Genomic DNA, 16130 nt, shown 5'->3' with positions numbered 1-16130 from the left:
ATCCTGGCATCCCCAGCGACATGGCTTGCTCCTTTCTGATCCTCAGCTCATTTGGCTGCCTGTGCCTTATTCTCTGTGTTGCCATCTCCTTATTTCTGCAGAAGATGCATTGCAGGACCCAGTGTGCTGCCTTCCTCATTCACTCTCCTAACTTTGGAGACTCACTCAGGAACCAGAAGTTCTCCTGGCTGCTCGCTCAGAACTCTACAGAAAGCTCAGTGTTGGCATGTCAACCTCCCCCAGAAAAATGAACAGAAGTTAAGTCCAATTAAGAGTTTCGGTTTGAGGAGTTCTGACAAATGACACTTTCATGTAATACACACTCCGTCAAGATACAGAGCATTTCTAGTACCCAAGAAAGTTTCCCTTCCCAGTCAAACTCTCTCCCCCAAGACAACCACTGTTTTGATTTTTTACTCCCTGAGAAATTTGAATTATTCTTTTGGGTTGGGGATGGGGTAGGGGTGGGGGTGTGGGAAGAGATGGCTTTTTGCTGAGTATTCTTCCCAAGCTATTGTTTATGCTAGGACGTGGGTCCTATTAAATGAAAAAAAAAAAAAAAAAAAAAAGAAGAAGAAGAGAGAAATAACTCCCTTTGTTTCTCCTTGCATTTTAGCCATAGCTTCCCTTTCGTTGGGGGCAGCAGAGGCCAAAGTCTAACTCAATAGAGGGTAAAGGAGGGTGACACATTAAAGAAAGGAACACCACACACACACACACAAACACACACATACATTTTATATCTCGACATTCCACTATTTCCATTGTTGGTGCTTTTTCTAAATCCCCTAATTATGGGAATTTCCCAAGTTTCTGTCCTCTATCTTCTATTACTACGTATAAAACTCTGACCTGTCACATGTGGTCCAATTAAGAAATTCATGGAATAGATAGTAAGAGGACATAACAGGCACTTAGGTGGTAATAACATTAACGTAGTATCCTGTCCCTCCTGCAGTTTACTGTTTGGTGGGGACAACCGACATGCTAACAGCTAATTTACATTCACCCTAAATCAGATCCTCCCCTTGTGCTCTCTTTCTTGATGGTTGGAACCAATACTACCCACTTACAACTCCAGAAGCCTTCCTCTCTCTTCTTTCATCAATGCCTCCATACGCTGAACCAATCAGTCACCGAGTCCACTAACTTTGCCCCTAAAGTATGTCTCAAATGCATCACTCTTCTCCACCTTAGTTGTCACGAGCCCAGCTCAGGATACTCTCACCCCTCCTCTGGACCATGACCACCTAGCCACTGAAGCATCTGTCTCAAATGCCAATCTGACCCTGTCATTCCCTCAGTCCCCATGGACAACTGTCCATAGGAAGCATCCACTACTCTGAACATCACAAACAAGGGCCCCGATAATGTGACCCTGTCCACCTCCAGGCTTAGCTCCTGCTGCCCCCATCCTTTTCCTTCCACTCCAGCAACATGGCCCCCGTTTCCTGGCTGCTTCTAGTCACTGCTTAGGAACCCCTCGCCCCAGCCCCGGAAACACACAAATATACTGGTATCTTGTTGCTGTTTCTATGGCAACCTGTGCCCTTCTCTCACTGTGCATCTCTCCCACCAGCCTGTCTCTCCCACCAGTCTGACAGTTCCTTGAAGGCAAGAACCAAGCCTTGTTCATGCCTGTGTCCTCAGTGCTTAGCACACAGTAGGAACACATTATCAGGCACTGTTTTAAGCACTTTTCACACATCACCTCATGACACTGTATGAGGAAGTGGTTATTAGGGCCGGGTGCGGTGGTTCACGCCTGTAATCCCAGCACTTTGGGAGGCCCAGGCGGGTGGATCATGAGGTCAGGAGATCGAGACCATCCTGGCTAACAAGGTGAAACCCCGTCTCTACTAAAAAATACAAAAAATTAGCCGGGCGTGGTGGCGGGCGCCTGTAGTCCCAGCAACTCAGGAGGCTGAGGCAGGAGAATGGCGTAAACTCGGGAGGCGGAGCTTGCAGTGAGCCGAGATGGCACCACTGCACTCCAGCCTGGGGGACAGAGCGAGACTCAGTCTCAAAAGAAAAAAAAAAAAAAAAGAAAAGAAACAAGAAAAAATAGACACTGTTATTACAGTGTCTATTTCACACTTGAGGATAGTGAGAGATTAAGCAGCTTGCCTGAGATGCAACAATCAGGAAGTAGCAGAACTGAGATTTAAACTCAAGCAATTGGGCTCCAAGGATGGCTCTTCAACACCATGCTCACCTGCCCCTCAATTTACATGTGCTTGTTGAAAGAATGAACGATGACCCATTTTCACCTCCCCAACTAAGTAAACAGTTTTCTCCCACTAAACATTAGCATCACTAGTACTGGATGCTGCTTCCTTTCCCTGCATCTGTCTTCCATTGTTCGCTCCTCCAGGGATTTTGGCTTTCACCTCTCTTCTCTCCCCTCTCAAAACCCATTCAGCCCCTCATCATGTCTAGATGTTTAGTCTTGTTTTCCTTTTGAAATATCTGTCAGATTCACTCCTTCCTCTCTGTTCTCAATCGCTGTCATCCTGGTCTGGCCCTCATCCCTTCACGCCACATGACCTTAGCAGCGTCCTTACTGGTTTTCCTGACTTCAGTAACTTAGTCCTTTGGGATCTTGAGGTTTACACGCATTTTTATTTAACTATCACAACAACCCATGAACTAGCTATTATTATTTATGTTTTATAGATGAGGAGCTGAACGATACAGCCAAGGTTTAAACGGGGTTTGTGTTGCTCCAAGGACTGTGCCATCTCCAGACTGGTGACCTTGGGCAAGTCACTTACCCTCCCAGAGTCTCAGATTTCTCATTTATAAAATGGGCATGATGGCAGTAATTATCGCATTGTAAGAGCAGCCGAGATAACACTTAACACCCTGCCTGACACACACACACTAAGTGCTCAATGATTTTCAGCAATCAAAGTCCACAATCCTCATCCACAAACTCCACAGCATATCTAGCATATGAGTTGGCTAAGGTTCTGGGCAAAATGTTTTCTAGAATAGTCTTTGAACCACAGTGAGAGGAAGTTGTCATACCTGGCCCCTTCTTTATTCCTTGTAGGTGCGCTCTCCTGGGAGGCACCATATGCTGTATGAAAAATTACTTTACATGGTTATTTGCAGAATGTACAGCAACATAAAGTACACCCCATCTGGTGGAAAGTGCACAGAATCTGCAGTTCTGCTCTGTCCGGGCTGTGTGACTACAGGAAGTCGTGAAGCCTCTCTGAACTTATTTTCTCGTCTACAAAATGGGAGAAATGGATGGCGTAGGGGCTCACGTCCGTAATCCCACCACTTTGGGAGGCAGAGGCAGGAGGATCTTGTGAGCTCAGGTGTTCGAGGCCAGCCTAGGCAATATACTGAGAGCTCTATCTCTACAAAAAATTTAAAAATCAGCCGGGCGTGGTGGCTCTCACCTGTAGTCCCAGCTACTCGGGAGGCTGAGGCGAGAGGACCGCTTGAGCCCAGGAGGTCGAGGGTGCAGTGAGCTGTGATTGTGCCACTGCACTCCAGCCTGGGTGACAGAGAGAGTCCCTGCCCCCCAAAAAGGGGAAGGAGGGGAATAATACCTTCCCCCAAAGAATACTGAGATGATGCATACACAACTTTTTAGCACACTCTCCAACACAAAGTAAGACCTACTTGAAGGAGCTGTGTAGCATCATAATCAGATACTATGCTTCATTTTAAGTCGAGGACCAGATAGATTTATAAATTACATACTGTCAAAATCAAGTATTAAAAGTAGAGGAAAGGTAAGAGGATTTTGCAAAACAGGTACAACTACAGCTTATCCTGAAAAGCCGACTGCCTACCTCTGAAGGAACAAGCCGCTCTTCACCTTCAAGCCTGAGGAGAGGGCGGTAGAAAGCCGCCCACCTCCTCCGCCGCGAGGGCTCCGCCTCCAGGGCCGAGTGACGCAGGCTCAGGCCCCGCCCACTGGGGAGTGGCAGGCCCTGATCACGTGAGTGGGGTACGGAAGTCGTGGTTCAGGCGGCTTTCGTGATTGGCCGCAGCCGAGGGTCCTGGGGGTGGGGTCAGGCTCTCCGACACGCCGGGAGGAGCCGGGACTGGAGGCTGCAGAGGGGGCCGGCTCTGGAGTCCGGGATTCGGCCAGTGGTGCTGAGCTAGTGCTGGACCAGCGGTGGTCCCGTGCACCTGGCCTGCGCGCGTGCCCGCTGCTCGGCGTCCCCCAGTCTAAGGCGCGGGCGGCTGCGGGAACAGGCCGGGTGGGCGGAAGGAGGCCGGGAGGCACGGGCGCTCCGTGCGCGGTGGAGGTGGAGGCGGCCGGGGCCGGGACGCCATGTCCATGGAGGACCCCTTCTTTGTGGTGAAAGGGTGAGTGTCGGCCGAGGGCTCCACTGGAGGAAGAGGTGGCGGTGCTGCCTGCCCGCACCTCCTCGGTCTTCTCGCAGTAGGGGGAGGGGAGGCAAGTTGGAGCTGGGGAGGGGTCACAGTGGAGACGGCTTAGTCTTGAGGGCCATGACCAAGCGTCCAGAGACGTCTCCTGCATCCCTACCTGGACGGTGAAGCCACTGTCCCCAGCCAAGCCCCTGGTGGTGGTGGGGCCTTTTTGGCCTGTGCGCTGCGGTACAACTTATTTGGGGGTCGAGGGGCTCAGCAGCTCTGCAGGTGAGAAGGAGACACGCAGGTCCTGGCTCACACTGGCCGTCTATTCGAGCATGGGACCTTGCTTCGAAGGAGCGAAAACAGCATCTGGGCAGGAAAAGGGAAATGGCCCTCCTGAGCTTTGTAGTTCGTGTTGACGGGGGTGAACTCCATTGTCCATTGAGTTTGGAGCGCTCGTCCGCAGGACTGGCGAGACCACAGCAAGCCCAGAGGCGTCTGAGCACGTTTGCTGGGAGGGAGGCGGGGGCGGGGGCCGATCTGGGAGGCTGGGGAGCAGGGCACAGGAAGACAATTCAATGGGGGGAGTTTTCACTGAGTAATGTGAGGAGAGGAAAGCAGTCGTTCATACTCAGTGATGATTTGGAAGGAAAACAAAATGAAACAAGCCAAACCAAACTTTCCTCAGCTTTCTATTAGCAACCGGAATTTTCTCACAGTGCTAAAGGAAATGAGTGTTGCTTGTTAACTCCTTGATTTCATCCAGGCTGTTTGACAGGTTTCTCCTATTTCTTCTGCCTTTCAGAATAGAACTGCCTTCTGTTCCCTTGTAAGCTGTCCTAACTCCATCTTGCTCGATTGTTTCTTTGAAGATAGAAACTTCAACTGCACTTTGTAATATCCACTTTGTAGCCATTAAACAAATGCAAGAAGATTAATTCTGATGTAACTTTTAGTTTCTTATTAGAAACGTGTCAGTTTTCTGTTTTAAATGTCAAACATGAAAAATCTGAAAACTGCAAAGTTCCCAAATCAGTACTGATCACCACAGAATGTCCCTTGCTTTTAACGAGTTGCTGCTAGCTTCCTATTTTTGTAGTGGTACAAGCTGGCTGTTGTATACTCAAGTATTGTAGAAAATTTAAATGGCATTTTAGGTGAAAGATTTTATCGATGATGCAGTAAAATACACTTACAATATTTCTTAACATTTCCCTGGAAAGGTCTTTTTCTTCACCTTACTCTAATTTAGATGGGAAAATGCTGAGTTGTAGATTTACTGGTAATATGTGACTCCCTACCTGGAAAATGTGATATTTATTAGAAGAATTGATTAGGGGTTAATTTTAAAAATGTGTTTTTTCCTTGATTGAAAGTTCTTAATGCTTAGATTGGCAAAGGTTATCTCTGGCAGTGGAGATCAGAGGTGATCAGAAATTTTTTGTTTGACTTTTTATGGAATTTGTCAAAAGCCTAAATTCTTCTGCCGTCGTGGCATTTTTTTTTTCCTTGACGGTATCCAATACAGTCGTCTAATGCTTGTTCACTGATTAAATATCACTACTTTATTGGAACATTGGTTCGGAGTTTTGATTGACTTTTACATCATTTTAGCTCCTGTCTTTAAGGTTCTTGAAGGAAAAGAGATTCTCAGTACCTTCTACTGTGGAAAGGTAAAGTCACCCATGAAGGTGTATCCAGATTTTTTGGGAGTCATGCACCTGTGTTTATTAAAAGTATGAAGAATGCATTACACAGCATGGAAAAATTAAAGATGCCTAAATTATGGCCTAGGAGCTTCTAGTCTAATCTGAGAAACAAATTACCCCAAAATTAAGTAGAAATTACAGGTGGCAAATGAATGAGTGTTGAAGTGAATGCTGCAGATGATGAGTGCCCCAGGAGTTCAGAGAAAGGCATCTCCTTGGGAATTGTTAGGATTAGGAAAGCTTTTGGAGGCAATAAGTATATCTTGAATTATGTTTTGAAGATGGGCAGAATTTAGATAATCAAGCCTGTCTCTCTTACCTGGATGCTTATCAAAGAGTCTTTTAATTGTTCTTCCTGCTTCTGGTCTCATTTCCTCTTTCAGCTGTCCTGGGATCTATTGGATCAGTGCTGTCCAATAGAAGTATAATGCCAGCCACGTACGTCATTTTACATTTTCTAGTAGCCACAGTAAAATAAAAAGGAACAGGTGAAATTAATTCTAATGTAATCTCTAGTACATTCAAAATATTCGACGTGTGATTAATACAAAGATTGATGAGATATTTTACTTTTGCACTAAGTCTTCTAAATCTAATACATATTTTACACTTACTGCACATTTAAATTTGGACATTAAATTTTCATCAGAAATAATTTATCTGTATTTAAAGTTCATTAAATACTCTTTTTTTTCTTTTTTTTTTTTTTTTTTTGAGACAAGAGTCTCGTTCTGTTGCTCAGACTGGAGTGCAGTGGTGCAATCTCGGCTCACTGCAACCTCTGCCTCCCAGGTTCAAGCGATTCTTGCGCCTCAGCCTCCTGAGTAGCTGGGACTACAGGTGGGTGCCACCTCACCTGGCTAATTTTTGTATTTCCCTGCTAATTTTTGTATTTCCTGGGTAATTTTTTTTTTTTTTTTTTTTTTTAAGGACTACAGGTGGCCGCCACCATGCCTGGCTAATTTTTTGTATTTTTTAGTAGAGATGGGGTTTCACCATGTTAGCCAGGATGGTCTCAATCTCCTGACCTTCGATCCACCTGCCTTGGCCTCCCAAAGTGCTGGGATTACAGGCGTGAGCCACCGCGCCTGGTCTACATACTCTTAATTGTTCCAAATATACATAAAAGTTTTTTGATAACTGAATTGCATGTCAGTTACCAAGTTTACATTAATTAAAATTTAATTTCTGTCACACTAGCCACATTTCCAGTCAGTAGTTGTATGTGGCTTCCGTATTGGACAGCACAGTGTAAGCTTTTCTAGAGCCCCAGGCAGGTGTACCCTACTTAATATTATTCAGTGGCTGCTGTTGGCCTGCAGAATAAAGTGCCAACACTTCCTGACCTCCCTGATCTAGCCTCTGCTCTCCCTTTGCCTTAGTACTCCAGCAGTGCCAGACTCAATACAGTGACTATGATTGCTGTACTGGATGCTCTTACTCTACGTGCACCCACACTGCCTGCTTCACCCACGCAGCCTTCTGGAGTCAGTGTAAGCATCTCCCTTGCCTCCAGGAAGTGCTTTCCCGAATTATTGTACCTCTTCCTCTGTCTTTATTAGACTAGGAGCTCTGAGGGTTGAGACTGGTTTTTTTTGTTTTTGTTTTTTCCTGTATTTCCAGCCTACACCTTGAATATTTAGTGTAAATGTTGAACACATACTCTTTGTTGGTGGTGGTGATTGTGATGGAATGGTGCCTCATGGGTGAGACCACCACCAGCAAAAGTCCTAAGTTGGGCAGTGTGTGTTAGAAATGATCTAGAAGAGCAGCCCAGGTGGAGTATACAATTTAGGGAAGCAGTAGTAACAGCTCACATTTAAAGGATGCATCTCCAGTGCCAGGCATTCATATGAAGTGCTAAGTAAGCACTTTATATGAATTTTCACTCTGTAAAAACACCCATGTGATGAATACTAGCCATATTTTAGAGATGAGAAGCTGAGGAAGTATTAGAGGGGTTAACTTGCTTGCCCAGGGTCACACAGCTAATAAGTGGTGTACTCAGGATTCAAATTAGAACAACCTGATTTCACAGCTACTGTCAATGCTTCCCAGTGCAGGTCAAAAAGGGTCAAGTTATGTTGGCCTAAGGAGAATCTCATCTTGAGGCCATTGCAGATTTTTAAAGCAAGGAAATGACATGAAATTGGGATTTTAGGAATATTGATTTGGTAGTAGTGTTGGATGCATCAGTGTGAGGAAAAATGAAAAAGCAGACCAGTTAGAAAGCTGTTGTAACTTAAACATGCAGTGGTTAGTGCTTGAATGTTTGAAGCTCCTTTTGGCGGGTTTTGACATTGTCAATGTCCTGTTCAGAACAGAATCCCACAACAGGGATTGCTCTTTTTTATCCTTATGAAGTAGGTATTATTATTGTCATCATTTCACAATAAGGAAAATGAAACTTAGTAAAAAACTTCAACTTTATAAGCTTATATGTGGAAAGGCCAGGATTTATATATTTATTATAAATATATATTATATATATATAATATGGTCATTTTAAAAATTGGGATTATACTTTATATATGGTTTTATGACTTTTTTTTTGGGCGGGGGGGACAGAGTCTCACTCTGTCGCCTAGGCTCGTGTGAAGTGGCATGATCTCAGCTCACTGTAACCTCGTAACCTCTACCTCCTAGGTTCAAGTGATTCTCCTGCCATACCTCCCGAGTAGCTGGGACTACAGATGTGCGCCACTACTCCTGGCTAATTTTGTATTTTTAGTAGAGATGGGGTTTCACCCTGTTAGCCAGGCTGGTCTTGAACTTTTGACCTCAGGTGATCCAAACACCTTGGCTTCTCAAAGTGTTGGAATCATAGACGTGAGCCACCGCGCCTAGCCTGTTTTATGACACTTTCATCTGTATTTCTTTATATCCTTCAAACTTCTGGGTGGCAGCTTTTAATGACTGCATTATATTTTGTCATATAAATGTCCATCCTGGAGGATAAATTATATTTATGATCACACTACAATTAATGTGGTGATAAGCCTACTTGTCATAGGTCTGTATTGCTGCTTCTGATTTTCATAGCCTGTATTCCTGGAGCATAATTGCTAATTCAGAGGGCATGCACAGCAAAGCGTTGGATGCATACTACCACATTGTCCTCCAGAATATTCCCCTATGCCCCACAAAGTGTTTGAGGGACCCAGTTCCCTGTCTCCCAGTACTGGGGTTTTCATTTAAAAAAATCTTTACTAATCTACTGGGTGAAAATATCATATTTAAATCTTGTAGTCTTCATCTTTGTATTCAGTAGGGACATACTCAGTGTTTGTTGAGTGAACCCATTTTGACCGTTTAGTTCTGTAGTTTTTTTCCTCCCTTGCTGACAAGCTTTTAGAATTAGCCTCCTTTTAGAATTTGCAGCTTCTAATCAGACCCAGAAGAAAACCATGTAACTGAGCATGTGGAGATAGAGTGTAAGTGAGCCACTCCTATGGATAAAAGGCATGAATGTCATGGCTCTTTGCTGTTTTATTGCTTTGGAGGTTTTGTGTGTCTGATGAGGATAGTTTTTTTTGTTTTTTTTTTTTGTTTTTTTTGAGACAGTCTCACTCTGTCACCCAGACTGGAGTGTAGTGGCGTGTCTCGGCTCACTGCAACCTCTGCTTCCCGAGTTCAAGCTATTCTTCCTGCCTCAGCCTCCCGAGTAGCCCGCCACCATGCCTGGCTAATTTTTGTATTTTTAGTAGAGGTGGGGTTTCGCCATGTTGGCCAGGCTGGTGTTAAACTCCTGACCTCAAGTGATCTGCCCACCTGGGCTTCCCAAAATGCTGGGATTATAGGCATGAGCCACCGTGCCCAGCATGATAATAGTTTTATTTCCAGGTTTTTGGCTGTGGATTGATGTTGAAATAATGTAAGCAAATGAGTAAGATGGTATATGTTGTATTCTTTAACCTTCTCTGTCTGCATATCTAGCTTTATTAACACTAGATTATGAGCTCCTCGAGGGCATCATGCATTCTGTTCATGTCGAAAAACTGTTTATTGGTAGAGTCACTGTGAAAAAATAACCCTTATTTGTTAATTTTGGCCCAGTAAAATTGAATGTAAATCAAATCTCATTTAATACTTTCTGAAAAGCAGAATCCAGTGTTTCATTGTAAAAACAACTTTGCAAGCTTTTATTATAAATTTATTGAGTGCTTAATATTATTTAGCTCCTCAAATTGCCATCTAGTTTGGAGAGCACTATGCAGATATGTGAAAGATACATTGTGTAAGATTTTGCAGTAGAGTTGAGATGCTGTGGAGATTTGAAAGAAAGGAAAGACCCATACTGGGAATGCGGGTCAATCTGGGCCTTGAAGGAAGTGTCTGCTAAGGTGTAAGGCTCTTCCAGGCTGGGGAAACAACTCAGCAGAAGTCTAGAACCAGGAATGAGAAAGATAAAGAGGGGAAGAAGACCTGCCAACTGAAACAGAATTTGTTTTAGTGAGAAACCATGCTTGGTATTAAAGTCAGCCAGTTTGGGTTAGGAGTAGGAGTGGGAGGGGGTTTGAATACCTGCCTGAGGAGTTTAAATTTAATGTGATTTCTATCATAAATTCTAAATCAGGAGGCAGTTTTTAAACTAGCAGTTACTATTCACTTGCTTATAGTCAGCTGTTAAGAGTTCAAACCCAGATGTTCTGATTCCACAAAGAAAATAGATTTGTGGGCCAAGTGCGATGGCTCATGCCTGTAATCCCAGCACTTTGAGAGGCTGAGGCGGGCGAATGATGAGGTCAGGAGTTCGAGACCACCCTGGCCAAAATGGTGAAACCCCATCTCTACTAAAAATACAAAAAATTAGCTGGGCGTGGTGGCGGGCACCTGTAGTCCCAGCTACTTGGGAGGCTGAGGCAGGAGAATCGCTTGAACCCTCTTTTGCAGTGAACCGAGATCGTGCCACTGCACTCCAGCCCCGGTGACAGTGCAAGACTCCGTCTCTGTGGAAGCTTTGCAAAAATGCAACTAAATAAATCTTGGTAATAGAAAGTGTCTCATAATCAGGGTTAGAAGAACTTGAGGCAAGCAGCCAATATGTCTGAGCCCCAAGGTCTCTTATTTGTTTAGTGACCACAAACTAGATTATCTTGAAAGTTCCATCCAGATCTAAAAATTCAGTGATTGGATTTACGTAGAGGTTGTGCAAGGTGAGAAGTAGGAGGAGGAGTCAAAAATGACTCTTGTCTAGACAAGTGTTGAAACTTGGAAAACGGTGGCACTGTTGGCTGAAATGAGGAAGCTAGAAAGGAAAGCAGATTTTTCTATTTTGTTTGTTTTGAATACATTATGTTCTGTAGGGAGGATGTGATTAGTTTGGTTTTAGGCAAATGGAATGATCCTATAGGCATCTAAAGATACAGGAATTAAGCCTTGCTGAGTGGTTAGGGTTGGAAGTGTAGTGGGGGAGTCATCAACTTAAGAGGGGTGCTTTGAACTAGTGAATGCTGATGAGCACATAGAGGCCACAAAAAGAGTACTGAGAAACATTGGGATCCAGTGGAGGAAGAGGAAGGAGAAAACTGGTAGAAAACTACAACAGCACAGTGTCACAGAGATAGAGGAAGTGAGAGTTTCAAGAAAATAGATATAATGGGCCATGGTGTCAAGTGCACCAAAAATGAGGACAAGTTAAATTCACTCCTGACTTTGACCTGCAGTGTCATTGGTCGAGTTGTGGAAGCAGCAGTAAGTTAGGGTCAAAAATTGTATATCGTTGTAGGTAACTGAGTAAAAATGATGTTTCATTTTCACAAGAGTAATTACAAAATATGTTACAGTGTGGTTGAATTTGGAAATGGCAGTAAAGTCAAGTAAAGGGTGTGCCTGTGCATGTGTTTCCTTTCAAATACAAAGGACAAACGACGCGAATGTAGAAGTCAAGCAATAAAAAGAGCTCCCCTCTTTCCAGAGAGATTGCTGGTGAAACCAGGTTTGTGGGGTATGGGGCAGGAACCAGTTGGAGGAGAGTGAGGAGTGGGAGTCTGATGTGATTGCAGAGGCTCGCTCAACCTGAGTTTTTCACGTTTCATTACTAGAATGGAAACTTTCAGCCTTGACTAGCCTCTTTTACTGTATTGATGAAATGGGTATCCCTCTGTAAAGAGACTTGCAGAGTAGGTGCTGTCCCAGATAAAGGAGTTGTGGCAGATTGTATTTTTTCCAATGATGGCTGCACCAATAAATGTTCTGTCCTGTGTTACTTTTCTGCCTGCCTGCCTTCCTTCCTTCCGTCCATCCATCCTTCCATCCTTCCTTCCTCTTTCGAGTCTCACTCTTGTTGCCCAGAGTGGAGTGCAGTGGTGCAGTCTCGGCTCACTGCAACCTCCTCCTCCCAGGTTCAAGCGATTCTTCTGCCTCAGCCTCCCAAGTAGCTGGATTTACAGGCGCATGCCACCATACCCGGCTAATTTTTGTATGTTTAGTAGAGACAGGGTTTCACCATATTGGCCAGGCTGGTCTGGAACTCCTGACCTGGTGATCTACCCACCTCGGCCTCCCAAAGTGCTGGGATTACAGGCGTGAGCCACCACGCCCCGCTGTTTGCTTTTCTTAAATTGTGAAGCTGGCATTCTTTTATCAAACTGGAGTTTGTATTCCCTTCCTTTGAACCTGGGCAGACCTTTATAAACTGCTTTGACTAACAGATTGAAGCAGAAGTGACTCTGCTTGAATCCTAAAGCTTAAGTCATAAAAGACAACCAGCATACCTTCTGTCTGCATCTTTCATCTTGGGACACAAGCGTAGGCTACCCTGAGCTAACATGTAGCAAGTCCAGTTACATTGAAGCCACTCTGTTAGAACATGCATGCAGACTGTGGAGAGATGGAAAGATGTGATGCCTTTACAGCCCCAGCCTGTTTAATCTTTTCAGCTGAGGTCCCAGACATTGTGGAACAGGGACAGGTCAGCTGTGCTGTGTCTTGATTCCTGATCTACAGACTCCATGACATGACATGATAAATGGTTGTTTTACATCACTACATTTTGGGGTCATTGTTAAATAACCACGATAACTTGAACAGATGCCAATTCAGAGTCTGCCAGCATGGGCAAAGAAGAAAGGAGAAATAAAAAGGCTGAAGGGGGAGGCCAAGGCAGGAGGATCACTTGAGGCCAAGAGTTTGAGGTCAGCCTGGGCAACAGCAAGGCCCTGTCTCTACAATAAATAAAAAAAAATTAACTTGGCATGGCGGTGTGCACTGTAGTCCTTTGAGCCCAGGAATTCAAGATTACAGTGAGCTGTGATTGCACCACTGCACTCCAACCTGGGTGACATAGTGAGACCCTGCCTCAACCACAACAGGGAAAAGGATGATGGGGGTTGTGGCTACAATTATGCAATTTGTTGGTACAACTGAATGACAAATACTGGGGAAAAAAGCACCCTAATGGCTTTTTTGTATCTAACCATGTAAAATGAGATATTCTTCTCATTTTACTTGGCAAATGTGGTTAGATACAAGTAAGAAAACTTTGTGATTTTTTTTTTGGACATCTGGATGTGTTACTTGTGGCCCCAGAGGCTAGTTTGGTGGTGTACCAGATTGGGAGGTTGTGTGAAAGAGGCTCAACTGTCAGTGACAAGGGATCAATGTTGGGCTAACTTCAAAAACAAATGAGGTTGGTTCTGCCAGCATCAACTTTTTATTTATGAAGAATGGAAGAATTGGCTGGGCGCGGTGGCTCACGCCTGTAATCCCAATACTTTGGGAGGTCAAGGTGGGTGGATCACCTGAGATCAGGAGTTTGGTCTAGACCAGCCTGACCAACATGGAGAAACCTTGTCTCTACTAAAATTACAAAATTAGCCGGGCGTGGTGGCGCACGCCTGTAATCCCAGCTACTCGGGAGGCTGAGGCAGGAGAATTGCTTGAACCTGGGAGGCAGAGGTTGCGGTGAGCTGAGCTGAGATCGTGCCATTGCACTCCAGCCTGGGCAAAGAGTGAAACTCCATCTCAAAAAAAAAAATAATAAATAAAAAGAATCTGGATGCTTGGATGACTTTATTTTGTTTTTCCCAAAAGATACATTCTTCAAAGATGTGGGCAGTGTTTCCATTTTTGACAGCTACTTACTGGGAAAGCTCTGCATTGTGAGTGGTCCTGTGGGCATTGTGGTGAATTGCCGTGAAGAGCCCTCATTCTGGTGTCTGTAGGGAATTCAGTCCATGAGAAGATGACAGGTCCCATGATTTTGATGGGCTGTTCTGTAGACAGCAAGGGGGAAAAGCCACATCCCTAGTATTGCCAACACTGGCTCTTGGTATCCACGAAATGCTACCTGTATCAGACGAGACTGCTTTGGGCAGCATGTGTGACAAATAGTGCAAGATTTGCTTGATGTGTGGAGATAGCTGTCTTTCAAGGATTTGAAAAAGGCTTCTCTGGGTCAGCAGCTAAAACTATAATTCCTAGGAAAGTCATCAGCAAGTTTTCAGTGAAATGCTGCCGGACATGATTCTCCAAGCTGTGGGTGAGCAGATTGTTATTTACCAAGCGTTTGCTAAGCTGAAGAACTCTGAAAATTCAAGGTGTACCTGCTTCAAGGTATACTCCCTCATGGAAAGTTCTGGGTATCAGACTTTAATTTTTCTGATTACATAGTTGGGAAAAAAAATAGCTAAATCAGACATAAAGATAAGGGATAAAAAAGCACTATCTGCGATTGTCACTTTTCTGGAGACGGACAAAAATGGATCTCTGTTGCCTAAGAAGTCAGTAGCTGTAGCTGCTCACTCAGCAGGAAGCACTTCTCAAAATGAAGTGCTCCGCACAGAGTGCAGTGCTCACATGGGCTAGCTGTGTAGAACAGACAGCAGTGGTGGGTGGGCATTTGTGGGTCATGTATCACTAGCCAACTGATCCTGAAGTCCCTTGCCTTTCCTGAGAAAGAAATGTGAAATCACATAGATGGGCACTTCTCTTGTAAAAACCCTCACAAATCTCAAATAGGTGACATGATGATATGCTACTGTTTTATGAATTGACTTACTTGGAATGCCAAGTAACCTTCAGTTTTTAGTTGCAAGTACTTAACAAGTGGTTCTGAATTGAGAGGGTTGTCTCCCTGGTTAGATTTGTACATTATTAGGTGTGTCTTGTGGCTTTTGAAGCTATTTAGAAATCCCACGTGCTTTTGAAAATGCTGGTTACCGTTAATAGTTGGCTTCCAAATAAGACTTGTGACCAACATTGTTTCTGCTCCCAGTTCATGCCTTCTTTTTCAGGCTAACGCTGAGCTGAAATGATATTGGAAGAATGGTTGGGAGGTTTTACACTTAGACAGACCTCTTTGCTTGCTATTGTGATGGGATTCCTTGATACACTGCAGATTCTGGCTGTCTTTCAAGATCTGAGCCATTGTTGGCAGTTTCTACCTTTGTAATCCCTTAAAACATCCATCTTAAAAATGTAAAATAACGACTGGTTTACCTTTCTTATGTCTGTGTTACTAAACGAAAACTAAACAGAAATCCTGTTTTTAAAAAAGAGCTTTAGAGTGGAATAGGCCAACTCACTGGTCAGGCCTGTCGGGTGCTGAGCTTTATTCTGCAATTGCTTTGTAGCATTTTTCTAATTCCTGCCATTTCTTTCATTTTTTACTCAGGACATGCTTTACTTCTTGCATGCTTAAGGATTCCTTGCTTCACACTGAGTGCCACTAGAATCCACCCATGCACACTCCCCAACTCCAATCTGACTATCGGTGTCTTAAGACATTGTAGATCACAGAAGGATCTACCAGCTCAAAACTCTTTTCATGATAATATTCAGATATTATCTGCCTTTTTCACTGTGTTGACATTTGCACTGATGGTACCAAAGCTGTGGTGGCTAAAACTCCTGGTGCCTTACCAAAAATCAAGGCAGTGGTGCCGTGCCATGCTTTCTGTGGTATTCCTCATCACTTTGTACTAACAGTAAAAAAAGGAAAAAAAAGTCATATATTCCCTTAATATTCTTCATGAGGCCAGGCACGGTGGCTCATGCCTATAATCCTAGTACATTGGGAGGCTGAGCCAGTCGGATCACTTGAAGTCGGGAGTTTGAGACCAGCCTGGCCAACAT

General features: G+C 44.2%; 1 protein-coding gene across 2 annotated transcripts in view; it reads left to right on the top strand.

The window, feature by feature from the left end:
- Positions 1–3950: 3950 nt before the first annotated feature.
- STX6 (syntaxin 6) overlaps positions 3951–16130 on the top strand; it is a 49930-nt gene continuing 37750 nt past the window's right edge. The window contains exon 1 of one of the 2 annotated variants that reach the window (XM_012002623.1): positions 3951–4335. In XM_012002623.1, coding sequence (XP_011858013.1) covers positions 4301–4335 — 35 coding nt within the window. In that variant the 5' untranslated portion in view covers positions 3951–4300. The remainder of the gene's footprint in view (positions 4336–16130) is intronic. The other variant, XM_012002624.1, reaches the window with a different exon arrangement.

The sequence above is a fragment of the Mandrillus leucophaeus genome, unplaced genomic scaffold, assembly GCF_000951045.1.
Source record: "Mandrillus leucophaeus isolate KB7577 unplaced genomic scaffold, Mleu.le_1.0 Scaffold691, whole genome shotgun sequence".
NCBI lineage: Eukaryota > Metazoa > Chordata > Mammalia > Primates > Cercopithecidae > Mandrillus > Mandrillus leucophaeus.
This window is presented reverse-complemented; position numbering and strand designations above follow the sequence as displayed.